Source organism: Chlamydotis macqueenii, chromosome 21, assembly GCF_036417535.1.
Source record: "Chlamydotis macqueenii isolate bChlMac1 chromosome 21, bChlMac1.mat, whole genome shotgun sequence".
Taxonomy (NCBI): Eukaryota; Metazoa; Chordata; class Aves; order Otidiformes; family Otididae; genus Chlamydotis; species Chlamydotis macqueenii.
Window position 1 is genome coordinate 7,435,352 of NC_141576.1, and position 26,380 is coordinate 7,461,731.

The 26,380-nt window shown below is 53.7% G+C and overlaps 3 protein-coding genes across 3 annotated transcripts in view; 1 reads left to right on the forward strand and 2 right to left on the reverse strand.

The window, feature by feature from the left end:
• The window catches only part of TMCO4 (transmembrane and coiled-coil domains 4), a 36,032-nt gene extending 32,839 nt beyond the window's left edge, over positions 1–3,193 (forward strand). Inside the window, exon 13 of the mRNA XM_010123386.2 lies at positions 2,451–3,193. Coding sequence (XP_010121688.2) covers positions 2,451–2,771 — 321 coding nt within the window. The 3' untranslated portion in view covers positions 2,772–3,193. The remainder of the gene's footprint in view (positions 1–2,450) is intronic.
• Positions 3,194–6,078: 2,885 nt separating this feature from the next.
• On the reverse strand, positions 6,079–9,280 carry HTR6 (5-hydroxytryptamine receptor 6). Its single transcript, XM_010123387.2, has 3 exons — positions 8,486–9,280; positions 6,769–6,927; positions 6,079–6,498 (listed from the first exon to the last, which is right to left on the reverse strand). The coding sequence occupies exons 1-3, from the start codon at positions 9,212–9,214 to the stop codon at positions 6,079–6,081; spliced, it is 1,308 nt and encodes a 435-aa protein (XP_010121689.2). The 5' UTR covers positions 9,215–9,280.
• Positions 9,281–13,468: 4,188 nt separating this feature from the next.
• On the reverse strand, positions 13,469–26,096 carry NBL1 (NBL1, DAN family BMP antagonist). Its single transcript, XM_086764506.1, has 4 exons — positions 25,966–26,096; positions 16,042–16,236; positions 15,711–15,822; positions 13,469–14,859 (listed from the first exon to the last, which is right to left on the reverse strand). Exons 1-4 carry the CDS (start codon positions 25,986–25,988, stop codon positions 14,605–14,607), a joined length of 585 nt encoding a protein of 194 aa, XP_086620632.1. The 5' UTR covers positions 25,989–26,096; the 3' UTR covers positions 13,469–14,604.
• Positions 26,097–26,380: the final 284 nt, after the last annotated feature.

Below are 26,380 nucleotides of genomic sequence, written 5' to 3' on the forward strand. Positions count from 1 at the left end.
TTTTCTATTCCATTTATTCTGAAATTCCTCCTGCACTTAGTTCTGACAAGTATTCAAGCAACTCTTTCTTTCCCTTTAAAGTTTTGATTGTCCCTTACGATGTTTTAGATGCTCCCGTCCCTTCTCCAGCACACCCTACCCAGCGGAGGAATCCAGCTTTTCAGATTGCAGATGAAAACAGGCTTTTGAGAGATGGAATGGCTGAATTGTCCCAGCAGGATGGCTTCACAGCTTTCAAGTGGCAAGGCAATTTGTTCTCTGTTCTTTCGCTGGTGGCTCGGTACTTCGTGTCGCAGTATAGCAGAGTCCTACCTCCTGTTACGCTGCTCGGGGCTTGCACTGCTCTGGCTTTAGGGAATCCTCTCCTGGAAATAGTAGTAAGTTCCTTTGAAGAGATGTAGTGGTCTTAGAGCTGCAGTAAGGGACACTTTAGGGAGGCCTCTTTTAGCTGCGTGAAGAAAGGCTCAGCTCTTCAGAATCGCTCATACCCGGCATCTCTTGGTAGTTGTGGTGCACAGGGAAGAGGCATTCCCCATTGTGTTAGCGGAAGCTGCTGGATACTGAGGAGTTATGAAAATCTGGTCCGTAGGGTGGCAGGGGAAATGTCTTCTCTCTGACTAACTGCCGAGGTTACAGAAGAGGCTGAGAAATCCCCGGGCGCTGACCAGGGCGGGGAGGTTGCAGTGACTGTAAGGTTTCAGAATACAGCAAACCAAGACACCCCAGCAACCCCTCCAGGTACCTCCCTTTCCCTCTTTTTTCTCTCCACCTTCTCCAACGCCATGCTCATTTCTTCCTTTAGCACCAAGCTCCGCTACTGAGCAGTAAAAAGTTAATTCTTTTTCAGAAAACAATGTACACATCCTAACAGCCAGTCAATTAGTCCCTCAATGGTTATTTTAATTAACTAATCTGTTTGAAACATCAAGAGCCTGTTGAGCCATCTGGACTGATTAAAGTCGCATATTGCATTACTAACGTCCTGATTAAACCCTTCATTTTACTCCAAGTCCCGAGTGCCTCCAAATGTTACCACTCAAAAAGCTGCTTCGCTCAAACAGCGAGGAGGTTGGAATTTTGCCTGTGCAGGACAAGAAGTTTGCTTTAGGTTTGGGTAGAGGTGCGCTGGTGACCCTGGTTGCTGGCTTAGCATGGAAGGACGGCCCAGGCATCAGGCAGAGCTCGCAGGGAGCTGAGCAGAGGGTCCACAGCTGGGTTTCTTTGCAGAGCTCTGCAAAGAGCTGTTACGGTCTTGTAGGAGCAGGTAGCCCTGTCCTGGGGCACTCCTACACGGAGCTGGGAAGCAGGAAGCCTGAGACTGTGGTGTTGGGTATTCCCTGCTGTGGACATTCCCTAATTGCTAGCAAGATTTGGGAAAGTAAGATGTGGTGTTACCTGAGAGCTTTCTGGCTGGGTCAGGAAGGATTTAAACTGTTAGAAATAGAATTTACCAAAGATGCTGTAATATCTGAGGATGCAAATCATACCCCTTAATCCTTGCTGAAATCCATAGGGCAGCTGGTGAGTATACCCTCGAAACAGCCTCCACTCAGCCTGCCCGCACTTCTCCTCTCCGCAGAGAAAAGATCCACCTGATTCTCTGCTCCCAAGCGCTTCCTCCTGTTCTGGCTGTGAGTACGACGGCAAGGAAGATCCGGAGGCTGGTCTGCTGTGGGATCGCGGCTGTTGTTACTTCAAATGCTCAGCTTGCACAGGCCAGCTGAAGTAGAGCAGGCAGTTTCTGCCTTTCCAGCCAGGTAGCCTTTAGCAAATGACAGTAATTACCACTGCAGAGGGGGTTTTGTCTCCCTCCTGGGCCCTTACTGGAAGGGTGCATCCCAACATCTGTACCAGAAGGGTTTATCTTATCATGGAAATCACCTTACAAAACAAATCTGTGAGGTTTTTGCACGTATTGCTGACTTTGATTTGGTTTATGAACCCATAACTCTCAGACTCCCAGTTTTATATGGTGTGAGGCAGATCAGTGCACCTTCAAGCCAAGAACCTGAACGTGCCTGGTAGGTGTGGTGAGATTTAATGACTATACCCTAATTTAAATAATAATCTTTGCTTTTACAAGGGAGCTAAGGCACAGGGAGGACGTGATTTAGCAGAGAACAGGGAGTTGGACTCAGACAACTTGTCTCCTACCTGGGCGTCTCCACCATGGCAGGTCAGCTCCTCTTACCCCTGTCGCACCCGGGGGCTGGGGTTTTGTAACGCCGCGATGTCCAAACATGGAGCTGGCAGAGGAAAAGCAATCCAGCAGCAGCGTGTGCCACGAAGGAGGCAGCCAGTTGGGGTTATTCAACGGACAACTGCCTTTTTCTGACCTCATTCTTTCAGCTTTTCAGAGATGAAACCAAGTCTCATGGCGGTGGTGGCATTTGAGATGAAGGAGTTGGCTGAGCCGGGTTCCCCGCTAACAGGACTCTCGTTGCTTGCAGGTAAACGGCCATCTGGACTACATGAAGCAAATGGACACAATCCTAAAAGCTGTGGGCATTAAAACCAAGGAGTGCTGGCTGGAAGAGAATCTTTTCTCCCCTCTAGCCAAGAAATCACAGCGGGCAGCAGGCAGCGAGACTCGGGAAGAGGAGAACACCGTGCGAGAGGAGGATGCGGCTGATGGTGAGGCTCTCCCAGCCAGCCACGCTCACCGCCGTGATTCCCACAGCCGCCTCTTGGGAGAAACCTCGCTCTCCTGCCCAGACTGCTCAGACAGCGGGAGCAGCGAGAACCAGGCAGCGGGCGAAGGAGCAAATTAGAGCTCTTCGTGTTGGGCAGAGATGCTCAGCCAGCACTAAAACCGCTGTCAAAGCACCATTCATTGCACTGGGATTCCCAAAGGAATATCGCTACAGCCGGCAGAGCTGTAGCTGCAGTTTTCAGACCCTCCTGGGAGCCTGGAGCGTGGCACCTGCGTGTCACTGGATCAAAGCTTTCAGAGCAGCCGCCCACGGCGTCTCCCACGGATGAGAAAGGGCTGATTCCTGCCTGAATCAGCATTGCTGCTCAGGAAGCAGCGGCACGTCCCTCCTCGCACAAACTGGGTTTATTCTTGAGGGAAGCAGCTGTCACCATGAGGGACTGTGTCTCTGCTATAGAACTCCTGGGAAAGCAGGTGGTTCTGTGGGGTTTATCGTGGAGGGGGGCTCGTCAGTAGGAAATTAAAAAGAGTTTTCCACCAGTGGTCGATTTGGTTTTTGGTTTTCACCTGAGCAGGTGTGTTGCAGGCTCTGGCTGCCCAGCTGTGCTCATCTCAGCATCCGCACTTCAGCTCTGCTCACCAGGGAGGCGAAAGGCTCGGGGTACCTGGCTTCTTTCCTTCGTTTGCTGCAGGTTTGCTGCCAGGGCTTGGGCACTTTCCAGTCGACAAAACTGTTTCCCTGTCTGCAAGCTGAGGGTGATGAGTGTTTGCGACCTCATTACTCGTAGAAATGTGCTTTGCGTCCCTAGGTGAGAGACAGCAGAAGAAACAGAGTGGGCTTTTTGTGATTTATTACTTTGTGAAACTTCCTCCCAGGCGTTGCAAGCCAGCAACCCACAGAGACTTTCACTTTGTGGCCCACACACATCTCCAGCCTTAAAAGCCCCCTCTAGACAGATTTTTAATTGGCTTAGAATAAAACCAATAATTGGCATAGGACAAACATGAATCTGTTTGATATCTACCTCCTTCCATGAAAGCGAATTGGCATCCACTCTCTTCTCCCCCCGTCTCAAAGCGGAGGAAGGGGTCCTGCTTTACCCCCCCTGCCATGTAGCCTTCCAAAACCGTATGGGGCTGATCCACATCTTCCATAAAAGGTCCTGTTCTGGCCTGTTTTGCTGCTCAGCTCTGGAAAATGCTATCTAGCGGGAACGGGGCAGAAGGATAACCCCCTCCTGAGAACACCTCTGCGGTTTTCTGGTTTCAAACAAGTGCTGGTATAAATCCCTTCCCCCACCCAGGTCTGGGTTGACTTACGACGGGGGAAATAGTGCAACTGCAGCTCCCAGTTCACATGGAGCCCTCCTCCTCCCTCCCCATTTAATAACCAGCCACCTCTCCTTTCTTTCCCCAGCTTTCTGCAAGCCTTACCTGCAGGTTATCTCTCACAAAGCTGAAAATGCCTGTTTCTGGGGGCGGCAGTGTGACCTGGCAGTGCACAGCAGCTTTGGGTATGGTGCCCGCCTTTTCCTCTCCCCAATTCCTGCCGCCGAGGTGGGCTTGGACCTGCTCAGCTCCGATTCTCAAGCAGTGCCTCGCTGCAGAGTGATGGGCAATGTCTCCGAGACAGGTGGTGGGATCCCACGGTGACGGGCCTGTTTCGCCAGCCGGCATTGACGTCGCTGGCTGCGGGGAAAGGATACGATTTCTCTACCACGCCAGAGGATTTGTCCACAAGCAAACACCTTATGACAAAGAATTGGCTCGATGAGAGAGTAACGCATTATTGCTTTTGAACATTTGGCTTGAAGAAGCGGTCTCTCTTTGTCCATCTCCTGAAGCCTCTGTCTGCTGAGGTGGTTAACTAAGGGGCTTTTGGAGCTCATCTTCTATTTTTCTACTCCTTTTTAACTGGAGTGGTAGTCAAAGTGTTTTTTATATAAAGCCATTTGTGGAAAAATGTACGTATTTCTCTTCGTGCTTGATACCAAACCGAAGCTGTCCGGCCAAAATGTAGCAAACAGTCGGATGTTTCAACCTGTGCTCAGTCCTCCGTTTGTCACAGTCATTCATCACTGACCGCTGGGTTCACCGTTGCTTGCAAGGGGATTTGTAGCAAATAAATGTCAAGTTAGTCATAAAACACTTGTTGTTCAGTTCTGGAACATACGTGGGCAACGTGGAATGAGACTTGCTTGGCATGTGGCTGCTTCATCCAGCATCCCGTAGCTTAGGATGCTGTGGACTCGTTTGTATAATCGTCAGCTTCAGGAGCACAATCGGACTCAACAGCGTGAGCTCAGAAATAGCAGCAAGGCTTGTAGGGCAGGAGTAGGGCACAGCAACCAGCTACCAGCCCACCTCCGCATCGGAAAGGCACTTGAGGAAGAATTTGCTAAAAGCATTTGTAGTTTTGATTTTTTTTTTAAGTGCCCACCTACCATCTTACTGACTGTTCTCTCTGCTTATGGCTCTGAGGAGGGGTGGGGGTGGGGGTGGCATTGCCATTTAAAAGACAATATTTGTTTAGATTCTTATTTGAAGGGGAGAAAAAAGTGTCTTTTCTAATTGCATCCTCTAAAAATTGACGGATTGTCAGAGCAAAGTATGATGGTCACATGCCAAAAATAGGAAGCTGTAGGATGAAACCTGAAGGGAAGCTTAGCGCATTCCTCACTACTGGCAGGATACCCACAGAGCCACCGAGCAGCTGAACACCCACACCCTCGCTCAATATCCAAAAAGCAGCGTTGAACATTTTGCATCAAATTTAATCCCCCATCGTGCAGGCTGGTTGTGATGAAACGCAATAGTTTCACTCTGTTGCAACTCATTGCTTTCACAGGAAACCGAGAGAGATACAGTCCAAATCAGGAGAAGAAATTAAACGCCAAGAAGGTGTGATGTTCTGTGGACTGAGGCAGCCCCAAACCTCTGGTCTGTGAGTCATGGGATGTGGTTTCCACTGTTCCTCTCCATGCACTTGGTGAGACAGAGGTGATCTGCTGGGCTGTGTGAGTGGAAGCTGAAAACCAAGCCTGGGTTTAAGTTTAGGGAGACACAGGCTGGTGGAAGGGTCTGGAGTCTGAGGTTCAGACTGACCAGAGCTGAAAAGGCCACGAGAAGCAGCTCTCGGAGAAGGGTGAGGGATTGGTGACGGTGAGCAGAGGAGGGATGGAAAGAGAGAGAAACAAGGCAGATCAATTCAGCAGTAAAATGTGGCTTTGACTGTTTAAACCTACCCACAGGTGTGCTCGGTGATGACGACTTCTCCAAGGAGGTGTCTGAAGAGGGTACCAAGCAGCGATGCGTGCGCAGGGAGGTGTCCTGCGGCAAGTTGGCCCTCCAGAGAGTTTGTGTTGGGCCAGGGAGACCCCTCCAGGCACACAGAGGTCCGTAACCCCCCGTTGGGACACCCTCGCTCAGGCCACGGGGGTGCTGAGCTGCTTGTGCCGCAGCTCTGCGTCTGGGGGCTCCAAGTCAAAAATGTTGACCAAGCGGGCGCTGGGGGCCAGGAGAACCCGGGGGCCATCGCCGGCCGGCAGCAGGCCGTGTTCATTCCCCAGTGCCCCGGAGTCGACCGAGTCGGTCTCAGCCTGCAAGGTGAGGACGTTCTTGAGGGACATGGCTGCGCGGGGTCCGCTATTGGAGTTCCTCATGGAGAGGGAGATGGCGCTGGGACGGGGCTCCCCCGAGCGCCGGCAGCAGGGCAGGTATTTGCCCATGGCCCTCTTGAAGTCCCTCATGAAGAGCGGGTAGATGATGGGGTTCATGGTGCTGTTGCAGTACCCGAGCCAGGTAAGCACGTCAAAGAAGCCAGCTGGGACACAGCTGCAGACTGCCTGGCGGGGGGACACAGCAAGGATTAGCAGTGTTTCCCACCTCGGCCCCAATCTAGAGTGATTTCCCAGGCACACCAACCTTTCACTTTCGAAGGAACCCTTCAAAACCCTTTTGAAGGGTTTTTCCTTGCTGTTGCTCCCTGGGGAAATTGCATCTTTCTTCCCAGAGGCTTTCCAGCAAGACCTGCGGGCACCTGAGATCCGACCCAGCCAGGTTCAAAGTCAAAAGCCTTTGAAAACCCAACAGAAAAAAAACCCATATGTGCTTACCTGCGTCATGTTGGTGACGAAGAAGGGGAGCCAAGCCACGAAGAACATGCCCAGGAGGATGCCCAGCGTCAGGCTGGCCTTCAGCGCCTTCTTGCTGTGCTTGTTGGCAAACCTCCTGCCCTCGCTGCTGGCCGCAGGCTGGCTGGGAGCGCGGGGAACCTGCAGCGGGAGACGGGGCGGTGAGCGAGCGCTTCTCCCCCAGCCGGAGCCGCTGGCACCGGTGCCAGACTCCTGCCCGAAGGAAGTGGCATTTGGTGCTGCAAATCCTGCAAAAACCTGCTGTTATTTCCCTTCTTGCAAGGGGCAGGAAGATGGCCCACACTCCCTGAGCCACAAATCAGGAAGAGGAAGCAATAGGAACTCTCAACATTGAAAGGATTTATTTTTTTAAACGGTAGAATAGGGGCTTTATAATTAAGACATTTCTTTTACAGAAAAGTCCAACCCAGTAAATGTTTGGTGAGGATAAATCACCAAAGCAGCTCTAGCTGCTGATTAAAGCAGCAAACTAATTGTGTTTTTAAAAGCAGGACGTCAAACATTTCAACCCACAAACACCATCGCTCACCCAGTCCTCTGTCCACTCTTGCAATCTAAAATCATTAGCTCAGCCCCCTGCCATAATTAAGCAAGGCCCCGTCGCCATTCAGCTTCCTGCCCAAAAAGAGAACAAAAATCCAGTTGAGAAGATGAAACCCGAGGGCTCCCTGGCTGACACCGTGTTTGCAGCTCGCCCACCACCTGAGCCGATCTGGGGCCCCTGGAACCTGCTGGGACACTCAGCTCTGCTGAGGTACCGGGGGTGGGTGCCGGTTTTCCACAGCATCCTGAGCATCCCCCAGTCCCCTGAGCAGGGCAGCGCTGGGGCTGCGGGGCTGCAGCAGGTCGTGTCTGTCGAGTCCGAAATCCTGGCATCTAGGGGGAAAATAAATATTTTATGATATTGTCTGCTTATTCTTCAATTTTCGTTTTCCTTTGTCTGGCACATCCTATCACGTGCAGGAGCGCCGGCTGGGTCAGAGACTCCTGGCTCCTTTCTTAAAAGAGAGAGAACAACAAACTAAATCAAGGTATTTAAACACAATTAAGTTTATCTTCTCCCCGTAGGATATGAAGTCAATAAAGCCTATTACGGGGAATTAAAGCTGTTAGATTTAGTGGCAATTACCTTCTTCTGGAGAAACACAAACAAGTGCAGCCACATTTGGGTTATAAAAACACACCCTGCTTTAACCGGCATCGAGTAAGGAGGTATTTTGCGGTGCCCGTTACAGAGCAGGTAACAGAAATAGAAGCTGGCTGTTGGAAATCAGGGGCTCTCCGGAATTTGGTATTTGCTGTCATTTAAACTCCCTCTCCCCCATATGTCTCACGCCCACCACGGCCGAGATTTACGAGCGGAAAGTCAGATAAGATTCAAACCCTCGGGGTGACGCTAGCCAAGGGGGGGCAAAGCAGCATTTATTTTGCATTGCTGAGCATTTTTGCCTGTATCTTATTTCTCTGCTTCTGCTCGTGCTGTTTCTGTGCTCCTGAGCAGCTTAAAAGTACAAAATTGCTGGGACAATGCCCTCAGAGGGCATCAGGGAGGCGGATGTTGCCCAGAATCTTCCTCCTTTGCTGGCTCCAGCCCTGAGGCTGTCCCGAAAGCAGAAACACCCCAGGCACCCAAATCACAGGGGGTCTACAAGGAGCAACATCCCCGTGGCCACCTTACCTGCAGCGTGGTCTCATCGGTGGCAGTGGTGGCCACATTGGAGGCGAGGGAAGCCACCTGCACCGCTTGCTTGCGGGCTGCCAGGAGGATGCGGCAGTAGGTGAAGGAGATGGCGGCAGACGGGAGGAAGAACGTCAGGCAGGAGGCCACCAAGGCGTAGGGCAAGCTGACCAGCAGTCGGCACTGGTCCTCGTCCCCCCGGGAGGTGACATTCGGGGACCGGACCTCGAACTCCAGCTCATGCCAACCCATCTTGATGGGCAGGAAGGAGGCCAGCGCAGCCAAGGTCCAGGTGGCCAGGATGAGCCAGAGGGCTCTGCAGGAGGTCATTCGCAGCTTGTATTTGAGGGGGGAGATGATGAGCAGGTAGCGGTCCAAGCTGATGACGCAGAGGTTGAGGATGGAGGCGCTGCAGCACATGACGTCGAAGGAGTACCAGAGGGAGCAGAAGTCGCCCCGTAGCACCCAGCGGCCGTAGAGCTGGTTGAGCATGGCCGGGGGCATGACCACCAGTCCCACCATCAGGTCAGACATGAAGAGGGACACCAGGAAGTAGTTGGAGGTGTTGCGGAGGGAGCGCTGGGTGACGATGAGGAGGATGAGGAGGAAGTTCCCTGCCGTAGTCAGCAGGATGATGAAGCAGAGGAAAGCGGCCACCCAGCTGCTCCCCACCAGCAGCGAGCGCTCCCCCAGCACGCTGGCGTTGGGGGCCCCCAGATCGCCCTCCATGAGGAGCCAGGTGACAGGGCCGGCTCTGGAGCCGGGGGGACCTTCTCCAGCCGTGACCTGTGCTAGGTGATCATGGCCGGAACCAGCTCCAGGGGAAGAGGTACCATCTCTCTCTCTCTGCTCTGTGTCCGTCCTCCTTTCTCCTCTCCTCCTCCTCTCTCTCTCTTCCCCCACTCTCTCTCTTCACTGGCGACCAGGGCAGAGTGACATTCCCAGGAGCCGATCAGCAGTAGCAAGGTTCTCCTCCCCGTTACTCACAGCCAGGCATTTCCTCCTCCCTGCGAATCCCCCTGTGCTGGGATGTCCCTGGACGCTGCTTCGGGATGCTGGGGATGCTCTGGATGCCGGGGTGCTGGAGATGCCAGGGATGCTCTGGACGCTGGGATGCTCTGGATGCGCTGGACCATGAATAATCTGGACCCCAGGATGTTCTGGATGCTCTGGATGCTCTGGACCTCAGATCAGTCCGGATGCTGGGATGCTCTGGACCCAGGATGTTTCAGATGCTGGGGATGCTCTAGACCTCTGATCCTCAGCTCTCACCCCCTCAGCTGAGCTTGGCTCCCTGCAGAGCTCTGTCCCGTGGGGCAGCGGGGCCCCCCCGAGCTCCTCCGTGCCTGAGCTCTGCTGCTGCTGCAGCCAGAGACAGCGAGGAGAAGCCGAGCAGCCCTGAGACAAGCACGGGGATGCTCCCAGCCAAGCTCGCCCGTGAGGAGGAAGATGCAAGATGCAGGAGTGTGGGAAGGTGTCTCTCCCTTGGCAGAGGTGCGTCCAGCGTGCAGGGTGGGGTGCGTGTAAGGGGGTGTGCGTGGGTGTGCAGGTGCCAGCCAGACTTTTACCTGCTATTCTGTGAGGCACAGAAAAGGATGCAGAGATGCCGATTCGGAGGAGGTGGGGCTGGGGGGGGAGAGGAGGAGATGAAATGAAATGAAATGCTAATGAAAACAGGGATCTGGTCGAAACTCCACGAAGTGGCAGCCAGAGAGTTCTCTCTCCTGCATTAAAGAGACAGCCAGCACCACGCTCTGCCTCTGCTCCGCCAGCCAGCTCCTCCAAGGCTGCAGACCCCCATGTTCTCCTGGCAGGTAGGCAGCAACCCACGGGCTGGCAGCACCAAGCGCCAGGCTCCATCCTCCTCGCCGGGGGATAACAGGCAAAATTTTGCAAAGTCAAACAGAGAGCACCAAAACCTGCACGCAACAGCCCACGGTTGCCTGCTCAGAAAGCGGCCAGAGGCACAGGAAGGACTCTCTGGCTGATTTTTCCAGGGACGGAGGGTGTGAGCAGAAGCCAAGGGAAAAGGCTGCACCCATGCCGGGCCAGCCAGGAGCCCTGCCCCTCCACTCTGGGGTTATTTGGGTTTGCCTCGCTGCAGCCAAGGACTCTGCCTTTGCAGGGGCAACCCCAGATGGACCTAGGGCAACTTGCCCTTTGGCAAGTGGCCAGCAGCATGTCAGAGAACCTGGTGGGTCCTGCTGGCTTCTGCGTCTCTTCTGGTCCAGAAGACACTTCTGAATCCCTAAGTGCTGTTAGGTATCCCATGCTACCACCTCCATGCTTCAGAGCCAATACCTCGAGGTGCTTGGCAGAGACCGATTTATTTTTTTTTTAATTACCCAGCTGCCAAAAAGGTTTTTGTCTTCCAACAAACGGCTGCAATTTCTGCTGGAGGGAGACCAGAGCTGAGGGCTCTGCGTGCGTGTCTCTGTTGTGCCCCTGGCACCTACTCATGCAGCCGCAGGGCCAGACATCGCCCTTCCCTCCCCGCGCTGCCGCCGCAGCTTTCGTTATCACACCTCCCCTGGGAAGATGCTGCTGCAGATGTGTGGGCGAGCGCCAGCTGTGCACTCCGCACACCCCACCCCACTGCACCCCCAGCGCCAGCTGTGCTGCCCAGCCACCCACCTTCGAACAGAAATTTGTCTCTTCACCAAGACCTACTTTTCTAATGGCCTTTTCAACAACTTTGTTGTGCTTTTCTCAATGGCTGAGCAGGCAATTCAGGTCTCTGGGACAGGGGAGATGCAAAGCAAGGCACACCTCTGTGCACAGACACAGCCCCTTGCCCCCCCCGATCTCCGTGCCACTCGAAAGCTGTTCGCTGGGAACCAGCTGCTGTCACTCCTACGAGGATGAGCTCTCCCAGGAGTTTGTGCACAGCGTCTGCCTTCCCTCTGCTTCCCTAGGACCCTCTCCTTGGATGCTCCAGCCAAACCTCCCCGGCCACCTCTGCGTCACTCTGTCCTGGCAGGCATCCAGGGCAGAGCACACACACACGCGAGGCTCTGATCGCAGCAGGAGGTTTCTTTAGAAAAGCGCTTGTACCAGGAAACCCTCACTTCCTCGTCCCATCTGTGCTGGGAACAAGCATGAAAACCCACCCCAAGCCCACACCGCGGCGGCCTCCCCAGCTAGGATACATCAATGCAGCAGCACAGATTTATCCCAGCTGGGTCCACGCTAGTGCTCAGCGAGGAAGTCATGGCACAGCGCAAAGCCGTGCTTCCTTCTCAGCCCTGCTTCACCCCGGCCTTAGGAGCAGCTCAGTTTATCTCCAGAGCTTTTGCTGCAGAGAAGGAGATTGGATCAGGAGCGTGTCCCCCACAAGTAGGTGTGTGGGAGGTTTTGTGCACTCGGTTTGGATGCGTTTGCTGGAGAACTGAATCTGAATTGATCAAAGCAAAATGTGTTTAAAAAAACCTGCCTTAAAACGAGGTCCAAATCCTAGCGCTGCCCCTGCAAAAGCTTCTCTGCTCCGGCAACTCTGCTGGCCTGTTTGTGCTCTCTCCCCTGCGCTGCGTTTCTGGACACATCTGCAGGGGATCATGGTTTCCACCAGCTCTGCTCTCCAGTACCACTAGCAGGGAAAGCAAAACCAGATTGTCAACAGCCACCCAAGTGTCAACATGGCAAAAAAAAAAAAAAAAGGGCTAGTGAGATGGAGTGAGTAAAACTGGAAGGCTGAGAGACCTCGGTGAGGACATCCAGGCAGTCCAGGGCTTAACGCAGCAGCCTCCAATAGTGCAACCTACTCTAAGGACATTCCATCCCTTAACTGGGATGGCTCCTTAAGGCAGAGCCTGGCTAGCCACCTTTAGAGATTCGTGTTTTCATCTGCGAAACAGCCCTGCACTGCCTGCCTCCACTGACGCTCAGGTTGTGTCAAAAGGAGGTGGAGACATCCTGCTCCGAGAACCTTGAACTGCAGCTCCTGGAACAGTCCCCCTGCTAAATCCAGCCCCTGTTTCACCACACACCAATAAAAGGGACGGTGGTGGGTGACAGGATGGGTTTCTCCACCGTTTTCTGCCTCCTGGCTCTCCCGCAAAGCTCCTGTCCTTGGGAAGAAACCTCACAACCTAAAAAAAAATTATTTTAACACACAGGACACCTCCACCCCTCCCAGGGTCCTTCCTTTTCATCCCATCCCCTTCATTGTAGCAACTGCTGCCTTAACACAAACGCTGTCCCGTTTCGCCATCCGGAGAGCTGCTCTCCAAACCTGCACAGAGCCCCCAGAGCCTGGGACTCAAAGAGAGGGGCAAGAAGAGCTGGCCACCCGCACAGCATGACCTTCTGCTCTCCAGGAGCAGACAGGACCTTCCCCAGCGTTAGGCTCAGACAGGAGAGCATCATCTGATCGTTTCTGAGGGCACAACCATGCTGGGTGGCCAGGCATCAGTGGGACTGGAAAATTTGCAAGGGCACGCTCTGCCCTGCCCAGGGAACACTTGGTCCAAATACCCTTGGAAACAGCCCACTGGTTTTCAGCCAAGACACTGGTGTCCCCTTCTCACCCATGAAGGGACGTCCATGTCCAAGTTTGCCTTCGTCCACTCCAGAGGCACTCCTGGAGGCCATGAACATCTGGATGCCACAAAACGCGCTGGACCAAGAGTGTCACCTAGTGGCAACAGAGCTGATAAAGATTCTGTGACCCCGCAGAGACCCCACACACTTCCCACACAAGTGGGACCCAGCAGCCCTTACACCTCCAGGCCTCAGCGAGGACACGGGCCCCAGTGCAGCCATGCCCATATGCCGAGTATTTGGGAAGTTTTCCTTTCAGCGGCTCTCCCTCCTCCTCCCGAACTGACTGCAGCAGAAAGCTGAAGGGAACCATGGCTCTCGCGTACCCTGGACCCTCCTGCGCTGCTGTCCCGCCTGGTGTTCTGGGTGTAAACGGCCTCTCCCCCATCAGCACTGAGGAGCCTACTGCCAAAAACCAGACAGGCATCAGAGCACTGAGAAATTGAAGTCACAACTAATTTATTTAAGGAAAAAAAAAAAAAAAACAAACCTTGTAAAAAGGAGGGGGAGGCATCGATTACAAGCTCTGGAAGCTCTTGTCAGGACAGCGCCAAAGAATCAGCTTTATACACCAGAGAGAAAGGGGCAGCAGGAGGAGCCCGGGGCTGTCCCCCACCCCAAGCCCCCCCAGCCCTGCACAAGCCCTCCCCCACGCAGGACATCGGCATCCTGGCACTTGTCCCCCTTCTCCCTCCACCACGGTTAAAGTGCAGCAGGGAGAGGGAAGAGAGGTGCTGGCTCCCACCCAGACCACCCCAGTGTGATCCCGCTCTTGGCCTTCCCCTGCGGGCCACAAAATGTGAAACCCCAGCGCCCACGGCACAGTGCAGCTCCCTCATCCCCCCGGGAGCTACGTGGTGGCCCTGAGAACCCGCAAAGAAAGGGCTCTCACCACCACGGCTCCCAGCAACCTCACGCACGCAGAGGCACATCCCAGGGCAAAATACTCCCCAAGAGCCACCCAGTACGAGGGGGCCGGGGCTGAGCTGGCGGGTGCCAGGAGGACAGCGTGTCCACGCTGAGCCCCCATGTCCTCAGGCAGGTAAGGGCGGACAGGAGAAAGAAGGGATGCCACCAGTCCCGCATACCCTAGGGGAGACGGGCATCTCCCGTGGGACTGTGGAGAGGCCGCATCCCTTCTTCCTCCACTCCAAGTAGGAGCTGTTTACAAGAGAAAAACCCAGAAGAAGCCAGCAAGGGCTCCAGAGCAGGTTGAGGAGCCTGCAGGCAGCCCCCGGGAAGCCCAGCTCAGCCGAGCTTTGCTCTCAGCCGAAGCCCCCTCGTCCGGCTTCCCGCCCCTCTCAATATATTATTACTATTATGTGCAAGTAGTTTTGCATCAGAAATGCCCAAGCCCTCCTCTCTCTCCCTGCAGCTCCAGCCCCACGTCCGCCCCTCAGCCCTGCTTGTGCCTCGGAACATTCCTCCAGCCCCGGGGTGTCGTGGAGAGCAAAGCGTGAGGGTAGCTATTAGACAGGAAAGACTCCATCACCCCCCTCCCTCCCCAAACCCCGGCCCTCTCCCTCACACACACCCCCTGCCCGTGCCACTGGCTGCAAGGACAGTCCGCAAGGGCCAGGTCACTCATCGCCCTCCTCCTCGTGGTGGTGGTGGCTGGAGGCAGGAGGTTCTTCCACCTCCTGTTGGTGGTGGGCATAGTGATGGGGGCTGGGACCTTCAGCGGGCATGTTCTCCTCCGCGTTCAGGTAGACGTTGAACAGGGCTCCCTCGTGGCTCGGCTCCTTCCCGCAAGCCTGGCAGCTACAGTGAAGTATCTTCTCCACCAGCTTGTCAACCCTGGGGATCTCGTCGTTGCCTGGACAGTCCAGTGTCACCTGGGCAGAGGGAAAAGGACACGACGGGTGAGTGCACAGGCTCAACACCCCGACAGCCATCCTGCTGCGGGTGGCCTTACCTGCCCCGTGCCCCGCAGATGGTATTTTGAGCCAGAATGGTTCACTCCCCATACACACAAACCTCCACAGTCAGGCTGCAAGTCCAGGAGTGCTCTGGGAACGTCTCACAGGTCCCAAGCTGCAGAGACCCGGGGGAAATGCACCCACTCAAGCAGGTAACTGCTCCCAGGCACTACTGGCACAGATCTATCGGTGGTAACTGCAAAGGCCACCCACGAGACACGTTGCTGAGCATCTCTTAGTTTGGACTAAACCATCTGCCCAGATGTCTGAGCTGAAAGCAAAGCAGAGAGCTGAACACAGCTCCCTGGGTGCCTACACTTGCCGGGGAGGCTAGGGCTACAGCTCTGCCAGGATCAATGGTGGCATGAAACCGTGAGGTCTGAGGGTGCCCGGCAGATGGGCTGTGGGAAGCACTTCTGGCCATTGAAGGCAAAAGCTCCCAAGTGGGAGGAGGTGACAAAGGGAGTGGTGAAGAGAATAGGCGCGCAGGAAGAGCGCGGGGATGAATAATGCTGGGACTGATGGAGGATGCCTCTGCAAACGTGACAAATGCATCATTCATCACAGCAGTCACGTTGCCTCCAGCAGCCCGTTCCACGCAGGCGTCTCAGGAAAGGGTAAAGTCACCCGAGAGACACCCTGGAAGGAAACCACGACTGGGGAAACCTCAGGACTTGCCCCAAAGCGGTGGCAGAGCGAAGCTGAGAGCCCCTGAGCAAAGCCATCCCCAGCCGCAGAAGGACAGTGGAGCAGGCAGGGATACTCACGATTTCCCACATGGACTGGGCTGGCATGCAGGAGTCGCAGTGAACCAAGGACTCTGTGGACTGAGGGAAGGTGTTGGGGACGCTGTAGCTGAAACACTGTCCCAGGCAGGCCCTGCAAAGACAACAGGAGGGGTGAGGGCTCAGGGGAGGTGCCTGCTTTTCCCAAAAAAAAAGGCAGAAAGAGATTTGACCTTCCACTGAGACAGAGGGCAGCCGGGCAGAGGCAGGACATTGTGCCTGGCTTCTCGTGTGAGTGACAGTCCCCAAAGCCACTGCAGCGCCATCAGCAAATGGAAATCAGCTGCATCCAGCTCTGAGGGTGGATCCATACCTGTTCTGGATGGACTTGGACTCACAGCCGCTGTGCCCCACGATCTGGGTGATGTTCTTCGCCTCACACCAAGCGCTCTTGTCCGGGAAGAGGGCGAGCTTGTTTATGGGGGGCGGCGCGGCCAGAAGCAGCACTGGGAAGAGGGCACCAACCACGAACCATAACATCATGGCCAGCTCTGCCAAAATCCTACAACTGGAGACAGAGAGCAAATAAGTTTGCAAAACAAAAGCGTCACCGCCACAGGCCGAGCCAGGACGGAGAAGTCGCAGACCGCAGAAATGTTTTTATTTGAGGAAGGTGCAGATTTCCCCATTTCCTTTTCTCTCACCTTAAAAGCCAAAGCTGGCCTTGCCGCAAGCCTTCCCACAGAAACGAGACCGCTTTCCCGGGAAGGAAACCCACTCTTCCCCCAAAATTGCACAGCAGGTGTCGCTGCAAGGCAGCAGCAAGGAAGGAAACGTGGAAACCCCAACCCAGGGGCAAAAAACCCACAGGAAAGACCGGTACAGCATTTATTTGTACAGAGCCATTCACGTTCAGCAAAGGGTTACTCTGAGGACAGGAACTCGGTCTGCAGAGAAGGGGGGTCCTCTTCATACCCAGCATAAACCTCGCTCGCAAAGGTGGGCGGCCGGCTGCTCACTGCCCCCAGAGAAATCCCATGCAGGGTTTCCTTGCGCCAGCGGCGTTCTCCAGCTAAGGTGCCTGCGCTAACACTCCCAGGCACTGGGGAAAGGCAGATGGAAAAGCATCATAGAAACTGGGAAATTTTTTCCTTTGTGGGGTTTGGATAGAGTCACGGTGAAAGGCAGACATTTATACTTTCTAAAATATTTGTTAGAACCATGTTATTTGTTATTTCCTTCCATTTATTTATCCAGACAGAGATCCAAAGCCCACACTGGAAAGACTCCTGCTGATTCCCCTGGCTCCTGGGCCCAGCCCTCTAATGCTCACCCGGGAAGGAGCGAAAAAACGCCTTGTTTGTCAGACACCGGTGTCAGAGGCGGCTCTGCGCTGGGGATTCCCAGCCGGGCGTTCCCCTGGACGCTCAGTCTATCTGCACAGTCTTCACCAACACATCCTTGGCTGGAGAACCACCACGTTTACCTAAACTATTGCAATGGCTCATTAAACAGCTCTCACAGCTTCAGCTCACACATTTTAAGATCATTATGGGGCAGAGGGTTTTGCCCTGTTACCTCTCCACTGAGTCCAACCTCCTGGACCTGAATCAAGAGAGACACAAGAGAGAGACGCTTCCCCAGCCTCCATCCCAGCCAGAAAAGGGCATCCTCATTCCCTGGCCCCAGGATCTCTTGAGGAATCAGGTGGGGTCTTTGCTAAATTTCCTTATTTTCTGGTGATAAAGGAACCATAACAGTATAACGCAGCAACACTTCTATAGTCCTGGCTTCCCAAACCTCCCAGGACTTGTTCATGTGAATCCCATGGGTCCCCGCTGAGAATACCTGCGGAAAGCAGTGGTGCAGGTTTGGGTTTGAGATAAGCAGAGGGTTTTCGCCCCTGAACTTGCACTGCCATTAATGAGAGCAGTGCGGTTAAATACATTTGTCCTGAAGACAACTCTTAAGGCTTACTTCTGCTCCCTGAATATTTTTTTTCATTTTCAGTGGGGGAAATATGCAATTTCTGCTAAGAAGCACACACACACACAAACTCAGTTTGCTTGGTTTTCTGAAGAAAGCATCACTCATTCCTCAAATGCCAGTGGCTCCGTGCTGAGGAATCCCGCTCCCAAAGGCCAGTCCAAGATCAGAGCTGGGATGTGACCCAAACAGCAATCACAACCCCCCGGGGAACAGCCGAAATTCCTCTGGAGTCGCACACAAGTTCACTTCCACATGCCCGATTAGAGAGCAATTTCCTTCTTTCCAAAGAAAGGTGGCGGCTGGGTTTTTTTTCCAGGTTTCTCTGCATCCCTACCCAGCGGCAAAGAAGCAAAAATTTCTCTCTGCACTGATAGCTCTGTTTCCATGGGACCTTTTTTTTTTTCTCCTGGAGGGAGGTGTTCACCAGAGAGGCATTTCTGCAGCACGGGTGAGAGCAGATCCAGTGCCAGAGGCACCAAGGATCATCTCCGAGCATCTGGGCTCCTGCCTTGCCTGGATACCGAGAGGAAGATGAGTGAGGTTGTGCTCTACTAAAGCCCAGGACCTGGATTCAGGGAAGCACTTAAACACATGTTTAAGCCCTGTCCTTTCCTGAGCAGCGACGTCTTTGTAACCAGCACGGCCGCTGGTCTGGTTGGCAGAGGGGCTGTTGGTGAGGGGGGAACCGCTGCAGAGCTGGAGCAGTCACACCTCTACCCGACTCTTCAGGGCACTCAGGTGCTGAGCACTGCTGTCCCCCGCTCATTTTAAGCCCCGAAGAGGCCATATCCATAGGGTGTTTTTCCCTCTCCTGAGAATTCTCTGGAACCTGCAGGGCCACATTTCTAGTAAGTACCAAGGTTTATGCCAGTGCCTAGGAAAACATCTGATGCAACTGAGTTTGGGAGGGAGCTGGGGCTGGAAACAGCCTGCTCACAACCGCGGCGTGTTCGCTGGCATGGTTCAAACCAGTCATGCGAACAGAGCTGCCACTAAAACCATTCATCTGACAGCAGCCACAGGGTCGGAGACAAAAGCACCGTGTTCCTTCTCCCCCCAGCCGGGAAGGGAAGGGAAAAAGGAAGACAAGGCACCCGAGCAGGTTTGCAAACTCCCGATTAAATAAAGGCACTGAGCACATTCCTCCCTGACAAGCTAAATTACACGTTGCAGCCCCTAAAGGAACAAGTGTGTGCTCCCCGGAGCTGACCCCAGCCCTGGCCTGCTGGCGGGAGCGAGGACTTCCCCGCACACAGGGGCTTCTTTCTCTTCTCTGCACTGGTGCACTTTTTTTTTCCTGCTAGTCAAAGCTTTTCAAGTAGAAAGTTCAGCTCAGTTCCGACAGAACCATCAGCCCGTGAGGATCTCCCCCCTCTCCCTCTGCAGGGAACCGCATGGCTTCTTCCTCCGCCATCCCTTCAGCACGCATTTCAGAAATCAAATGACTCAGCCCTTCAGCCTGGCACATCCTGGACTCCAGAGACAAACAACTTCTCAGCGCCCGCGCAGCTGCAGCCTTGTGCTGAGCAGCCCCGGAGCCCCTTTTCCAGTTTTTCCCCGTGCCTGAGGAGCTGAGGGGCAAAATGTCCAAGGCTGGTGGGTCTCAGCTGGACCAGCTCAGCATCCCTTCAAGGCCCTGGCTGGAGTCCTGTCAACAGCCGAGGCTCCCATGAGCCTGGTTTTGAGAGCTGGTGGTAGCAGGCTCAGATGTTTTGTGTCACCTAGAAGAGCTTCCTCCCATCCCGGCAGTCCTGGGGACTCTCAGGAGTCCTGCAAACAGGACAAGCCCGCCAATGCCTGGAAGCAGCTGGGAAAATCTACATCGTTACATCGGCCGGAGGACGATCACGGGAATTACCTCGGAGGCCACGTTCCCACCATCCAGCCCACAGCTGTTCCCGGCCATTTGGAAACCAAACACTTCTGGAGGAAAATAAAAAAGATCTAATCAGTTTTACCCTCTTTTTCCAGAGGGAAGTTTACACCATAATACCAGACAAGCCTGCAGGTGGACACGGGGAACACTTAATGAGTATTTAATATGTTTATAGGTGTTTTTCTTATCCAGGATCTTGCAATTTTGCCAAATACATAAAAACACAGACACAGGTATACTGTGCTTATGGCCACACACGCAGCATCCCAGGTTCTGAGAGACAAGAAACCCCTTAGCTTTACAAACGTTGCTTAGCCAAGGCTCAAAGCCTGCGAATACAGCACAGAAACAGTGTCAGCTCCACGCTGTAGCTCAGGAAAATGAGGTCCAAAGCCAGGAAATGGCCTTACCTTGGCGCCTAACTCCATGATTCAAGTCCTTGTGTGAGATTCATGAGATCTCAGCAGAGATGGACAAGGCGAAGGTTTCAGCTCCTGGTCTGGATCAGAGCTGGGACCTCCACCCTCCTTTCCTGCCATCCTGGACACACAGCTGTCCTGCCCGACGGAGCCAGCTTCCCACTCAGCCTGCCTCTCAAGCCACACCACGCCACGCTGCCAAGAGCAACCCCAAGTCAGTGTCAGACATGAGTCACAGCAGTACTGGGTTCTGCCTTTGTGTACAACTAGTTATCTGGCGATTTTGCTGGGAAAAGCTGCTGCGTGGCGCTGCTGGGAGAAGAGGAGGGCCCAGAGATGCGCTGCTGAGTGCACTGCCTCAGTTTCCCTGCTTGTAAGACCAGAGACAGGAGAGCACCGTACACCGAGTGAGCTGATGGGTGCAGAGAGAGCGGGAAAAGCACAGGGAGGTCTTTGGAGCACCAGACTTCCTTCGAGGGAAGAGGATGCCCAGGGCAGGAGGGGAGGGATGGCTGCCAACAGCCCTTGCCCCACACGATGTGGCGCGTATTCCTTGACAGGAAGGTGCTTGGGGGAAATGCTGCACTGCCAGGCAGGTGGGAGTCAGGCCGGGACACCGCTGCGTGGCGGGGGAGTCACACAAGGACATCGTGCTCCAGGGCAAGGAGGGGTCGCTGCCTGGAGAAGGGAGAGCTCTCCAAGGACTTGGGTGGGATCACTCCTCTGCGTGGAGGCAGCCAGGAGCGAGCTGGGTTGCAGGCAGCTGGAAGTGCTAAAAGGCAACTGATTATTTAGGCACCTAAAAGGAAGCAAAGCCACAGTAAGGGTCTGATTTGGTGACAACTGGAAAGAAACACGTATCTGTTGCAGAAAGATCCAGAGCACGGGTCTCCTTAGACACAGGATTTTGTCTATACAGTAACTTCTCACTACTACAGGGAATTGCCTCTTCGGGATCTCACTCTAATAATATTTGCCTACATGGAACAAAAAATATTATCAACCAGCATTATTAGCAGGAAAAGTTTAAATCTAAACTGTGAAAACCTGAAAAATCATTGTGAACTGAAAAAAAAAACATCAAAACAACTGATTTTATTCAATACTTTCCCCTATTCAATACTTTCCCCTTGTCTGAAATTTGCATTTAGCTAAACCCTTGGTAGCTTTACATTTTTCAAATTGGTTGCAAAACATACAAAGTGCAACATTCTTTAGGGGACTCTGCTTCAGAAGCTCAAATTAATCTGCTTGATGTCACGACAATATTGCCGGGGAAGAGAACTACACACTGAAAATGTCTAGAAGTAATTGTTCAGGACAGCAAGACAGATGAGTCTGAACACAGAGATCTCTTCTGAGCTGAGAGCTTTAGTCTTGATTGCTGAGCTGCAAAATCTGGGAAGAAATTACATAAAAATAAAAAAAAGAGCTACCATAGGAAGACCTTTGCTATTTAAGATGCACAAGAATCAATTCCCAAAACTTTTTGACAATGGAGCAAAAGCCATGTCACTTCTCACTGTGCATCTGGCTGCCTCTGCCCCTTTCTAAAGCAAATGTTGGAGCTTCCCTTTCTGTAACGTATTAATTTTCACCCAAGAAATTCACAAAAATAAAGCAGAAATAGAGAAAAGCAGTGAAGAATTTTGAAAGTCCTCTCCCCTCCCCGCTTTGGACAGAATTTCAAAACACTTTGGTATGTTGGGAGTTTAAATCTGGCTTCTCCACCAGGCACTGAGCACTCGAGAAACTCATTTTATGCAGCTGGAAAAAAAAAAAAAACAAGCTTTTTTACCTACAAAAGTCATTGGAAAGCTACCTATGGGCTTAGATAGGCTTAGAATGGGGTCCTAAAGGAGCTCTGCTAGGAAAGGGACACACTAACGGCCTGAGGAGGAGGCAAGAGTCATATAAACAGTTTCTGGTAATTTATTTCAATTGCTCCATTTTGTCAGCATTAAGAACAATCACAGTCAGGAAAATGCATCAACCCAAAGCACAGGAATATATCCTGGTCCCATATGACCCCCTACTCCCTCTCTTCTTTAAGCATCTGCTCAAAATGTGGGGCTCTGCAGCCCCTAAGAGCAGCGGGACGGGAGCAAGGATCAGCTGTGCTGGGGACCGGGAAAACAAGACTGATACCAGCCTCCAGCAGCCGGCAGTTTGGGGGAGCCTGGGTGAAGCGGGGAAAGGGAGAGTGTCCAGGTTCTGTCGGAGACCCTGCGCAAGGAAGGACTGGTCCGCAACACGCTTTGGCTAGCACAGTCCCAGCGGTAGGTCGGATCTGAGCGCATTGCAGATAATACAAAAAAACAGGCGCTTTCAAACACAGCTGTTAGCAGCGTTTCAGCCAGAGGCCTTGCTCGCATGCCTGGACCTGAACAAGGCTCGACTCCCTCCTGCATTTCCCCCGGAGCTGGTGTTTCCCACACAGCCGTCCCACGGGCTGGCTGCCGCAGAGCAGGCAGGCAGAGCCAGCCGGCGCGGGCAGCGTGGGCAGCCCAGCTCCTCCAGGAGGAACCACAGGTGTCCCAACGTGGACCGTGGATCCCAAACCCTTTGAAAATCCCACGCAATAACAGCGAGTCCTGGCCTCCAGCCGGGCTGCTTGCTCTCTAAAACTCTCTCTGACCCCTGCAAGCAGCAGTTTCCCACCCCGCGTGGAAAGGGGCTCTCTCTTTTCCTCCTCCACAGCACCACTGACCAAAAGCCTGACCACTCTCGCTTGCCGATGGCATCTCCCCAAAGCACCTGGCTCACTCCGGAGTGCACACTCACACCATTTTCCCTTCCAAATGAAGCCACAGCCTCTCCCCCTCCTTTTTTGGCGAAAACAGCTTTCACAGGGCCAGCGGTAAAACCCAGGCCGCCTCTGGGAAGGGTCCCGAGTCGTTCACTTTTCCCCATGTTTGATTCGCACACGAGCCCCAGCGATTTCCCCGGGGAGCGCTTCTCCCAGCAGGCCCAGTTCTGCTTTCACTTAGAGTGAGGTAAACTGGGACTGGCTCCTCCGAATGACTCCACTGGTGCAAATGAGATCAGAATCTGGCACCACTTGTCTTACTCAAAACAAGCATAACTGGAACCAGATAAAACCAGTTCTAGTACATAGTGGCCACCAGGATTATTATTTTTTTTTAATTTAGCACACACGCCGCGTAAGGCCATCCTGCAGTCGGAGATGGGAGTTGTCTCAAATGCCAACCACGCTGGCTTTCGGCTTGCTCGCTCATTCATTACCAAACTTGCAGAAAAAAATCAAGCCCTGTCCGACGCAGCGGGGTTGCGCTTGCAGGATCATGTTCCCAGACGCTGGAGCAAGAGGTGGAAAGAGGGAAGGAGAACGGGGTTTGCAGCTGAAGCTGTGGATCTTTTCAGTGACGGTTCAGGATCCTTCCTGCCGTTTCCCTCTCCCTTTACACCCGTTTGGGCCATATCCTGGCCACAACAGCCAAAATCCAGTCAATTTGAGTGCTATTTTGCCCTTTTTTAATATCTGCTGTGCACTGCACCAGCCTGCTCCGTTTTGAGGACATAAACCCCAACGCCTGTGTTATTTACCCACGGCACTGACTGCAATATCTCCGATACTGAAGCATAAAAACACGCGGCACTGGGGGGCCGGAGGCTTTTCGGGGTAAGGTAAGAGCTCGCAGCCCAGTTAGTATTTTCAATCGCTACCAGACGCGCTGGGGGGCCGACATCACACTTGACGTTTAGACAGTCTCTCCTAAAACTGCAGGATCGGGCCCAGCAAGCACACTGAAATCAAACCATGAACCGAACGCCAGTCTTTTCCCCTCTCTGGACGTCATCTGAGCTCTGCATCGGAGAGGACGGAGGCTTAAGCCACAGTGGAGAGAATGACCAAAGCAAGGGTCTGATCCTGACACCATTTCCAAAGCTCAGCTCCAAAGGACTGAAATCTTGGCTGGAATGGGGGCAGTGGCCCAGCCCAGCTCCACAACTGGTAGAAATGAGTGTTGAGTTGCTCTATTCCCACCTTCGGTGCTGATTTACGCCCAGGAAAGCCCTGGCCCCCACTGCCCCATGTTGCTCCCTCCCTAAAGAGCGTTGTGCAAGAAACAAAGGTCCGGGGAAACAGCGAGCACAGCTCCTGCCAGAGCTAATGGGAGGCGCGGAGGACAGACCACCCCTCATTTCTACGTCCTCCCCTACAAAGATGATTTTATCAGCCGCTCAGGTTTTTAAGAGCCCGATTTGAGCGGCTGTGAAGTTTCTTTGCCCTAAGCCGTGCTGGACCCACTGGTCCTTGCTTTATTGCAGGGGATCTCCGAGCCTGGGCGACTACAGTAGAGGTTTCTTTTCTTTCAGATTTAAAAATAAAAGATTGGGAGCAAGGCCTTCGGACGGAGCAAGCCCCCCGGCTCTGCCTGCCCCGTAGTCGCTGCAGCTACGACACGGGAGCCGGCGGAGGTCCTGCTGACACTGAAATGGGAACAGCACAGAGCCGGGGGAGGAATAACTGCCCGGGAGTTTACTCTGCTTCTCGGGCAGGTTTCCCACAACTATACCAGCTTAACACGACCTCGGCAATGCCAACACACACCAGGAGCAAACTTACTCCAATACGGGCAGGTCTTCAAGGCTACTTTAAAAGCAGTTTGGCTTGTGGCCCAATCCTGCGCTTTCTGGGCACCTAAAACTCCCTCCAGCTCAATTGTTTTCCTCTCTCTGGTAAGACGACCAGGCGCTCAGCAAGACTTCGCTCGTTCTCCCTCTTTGTGAGACCGCAGACTCCCCAAGCTGGAATTCAGCATGGAGAGGTCAAGCCAAGAGCCTGGATTCTTCTCAGGGCTGTTTGCAAACACTTGGGATTTTTATACTGAAGGCAAATTCCATTTCCCATCCTGCGGTTTGCAAATTTGAGGCGAGCTGCCTTTTTCGAGATGGGGACCGCCTTCGAAAAGCAAAAGTGCCCATTGTACACAGCTGATTTTTGGCTGGTTGGACATTGCAAAGAGGACATTAAGTTCTTAGGGTAAAAATACAAATCTGGGTCTCGCCATATCACTAGGATCTTTCCCACTCGTTTCAGTTGGGTGCAGATTTTTCCCCCAAAAACCCGCATGGCAAAGCTACGGTGCCCCAACTCCACAAACACTTCACACAGGCTCAATTTTGAATTCGATGGGGTTAATCCTGCACGTAAGTAAAAGTTAAATCGCAGAGCAAAGCCTAAGTTTCTCATAAGAGTGCCCTTGTAAGAGAAATGTTAGTAGGCAATAAGGGATTGTCCAGATCAACTTTAATGCAGCCTGAAAATGAGCTAAAGCCTGTTCTGTCCACCGAACACCTCTCAGAGAAAAAGATAAATCCCCACTGCATAAAAATGCTGAGATTATGGGATACAACAAATAAGAATTGCCACAAATACTTAGACAAACTGAAATACTAAGTTACGACTCAAGAACCAGGTAGAGATATACTGGATATAAAGCTTTCCAGTAAGCACAAGAACTATTTGCAGGATCCATGGATGTAAATTCATCCCCAGTGCAAACTTTCCCAGTAATAAAAGTTTACCCCCTTGCCATCGGGAAAATTTCCTTCCTTTACGATACGCAAACTACTACACATCCGGCGGTTTATCGATACACTGAACGCTGCCGTTCTTTCCTCAGCACTTTTGTTCCAAACCCGAAGTAGACGGGAAGGACTCTGTACTGCAGATGTGCAACCGATACAGCGCGGCTCCCCACATCTCATTCTTTTATTTTATTTGAGCTAAAGCGGCGGTGGAAACAGTTCAAGGATTTTGCAGCAGATCGCCCAAAGTCCGCTTCATCTGCAACCGATTTCTGCCCGTGGCAATATTCTCATCCTCCCGGCCATCAATCACCCGGGGAAGAGTGGAAGGGAGAGGAAAAGAGGTGGAAAAAATCTGGTGCTGATCAGCGGAGGAAAAAAAAAGCAGCCGGTCCGCTTCGTTTTGGGGGCGGAGGGGGCGGGGGGGGGGGGGAACACAAAGCCAAGGGGTACTCACCACCCAGGCGACGGCGGGCGCATCCCATGGGGATCCGGGGCCGCGGGCGGGCGCCTACAGCCCCGCGGTACCCGGCGGCTGCCGCATCCTCGGCGCCGCGGCCCCCGGAGGCGCGGGGCGGGCGGGAGCCGGGGAACGGGAGCCTCCCTCCCTCCCTCCCTCCCTTCTCCCCTCCCTCCCCGCTCCCTCCCCCCGGTGCCGGGCTCCGGGCGGTGCCGCCGGCCCCGCCGCTCGCCATTGCACAATCGGGAGGAGGGAGGGGAGCGGGGCTGCGGGCTCGGGGGTGCGGAGGGGTGCGGAGGGGTGCGGGGAGCCCCGAGCAGCCGCCTCCGGTCACCTCACCCCCCCCCCCCCGCCCCGGCCGCTTTCCCTGTCCCGGTGCCCCGTTGCAGCCGGAGCCCCGAAGGGACGATCC

What these genes read in the sequence shown, in the direction of transcription:
- HTR6 (XM_010123387.2), bottom strand. Translation starts at nt 9,214, where the DNA reads ATGGAGGGCGATCTGGGGGCCCCCAACGCCAGCGTGCTGGGGGAGCGC. An exon ending in CCGATGAGACCACGCTGCAG is followed by an intron (nt 6,928 to 8,485) that starts GTAAGGTGGCCA and finishes CTCCCGCTGCAG; the next exon opens with GTTCCCCGCGCTCCCAGCCA. An exon ending in TCGTCACCAACATGACGCAG is followed by an intron (nt 6,499 to 6,768) that starts GTAAGCACATAT and finishes TCCCCCCGCCAG; the next exon opens with GCAGTCTGCAGCTGTGTCCC.
- NBL1 (XM_086764506.1), bottom strand. Translation starts at nt 25,988, where the DNA reads ATGCGCCCGCCGTCGCCTGGGTG. An exon ending in TCCAAGTCCATCCAGAACAG is followed by an intron (nt 15,823 to 16,041) that starts GTATGGATCCAC and finishes TTGTCTTTGCAG; the next exon opens with GGCCTGCCTGGGACAGTGTT. An exon ending in CCCAGTCCATGTGGGAAATC is followed by an intron (nt 14,860 to 15,710) that starts GTGAGTATCCCT and finishes CCCTCTGCCCAG; the next exon opens with GTGACACTGGACTGTCCAGG.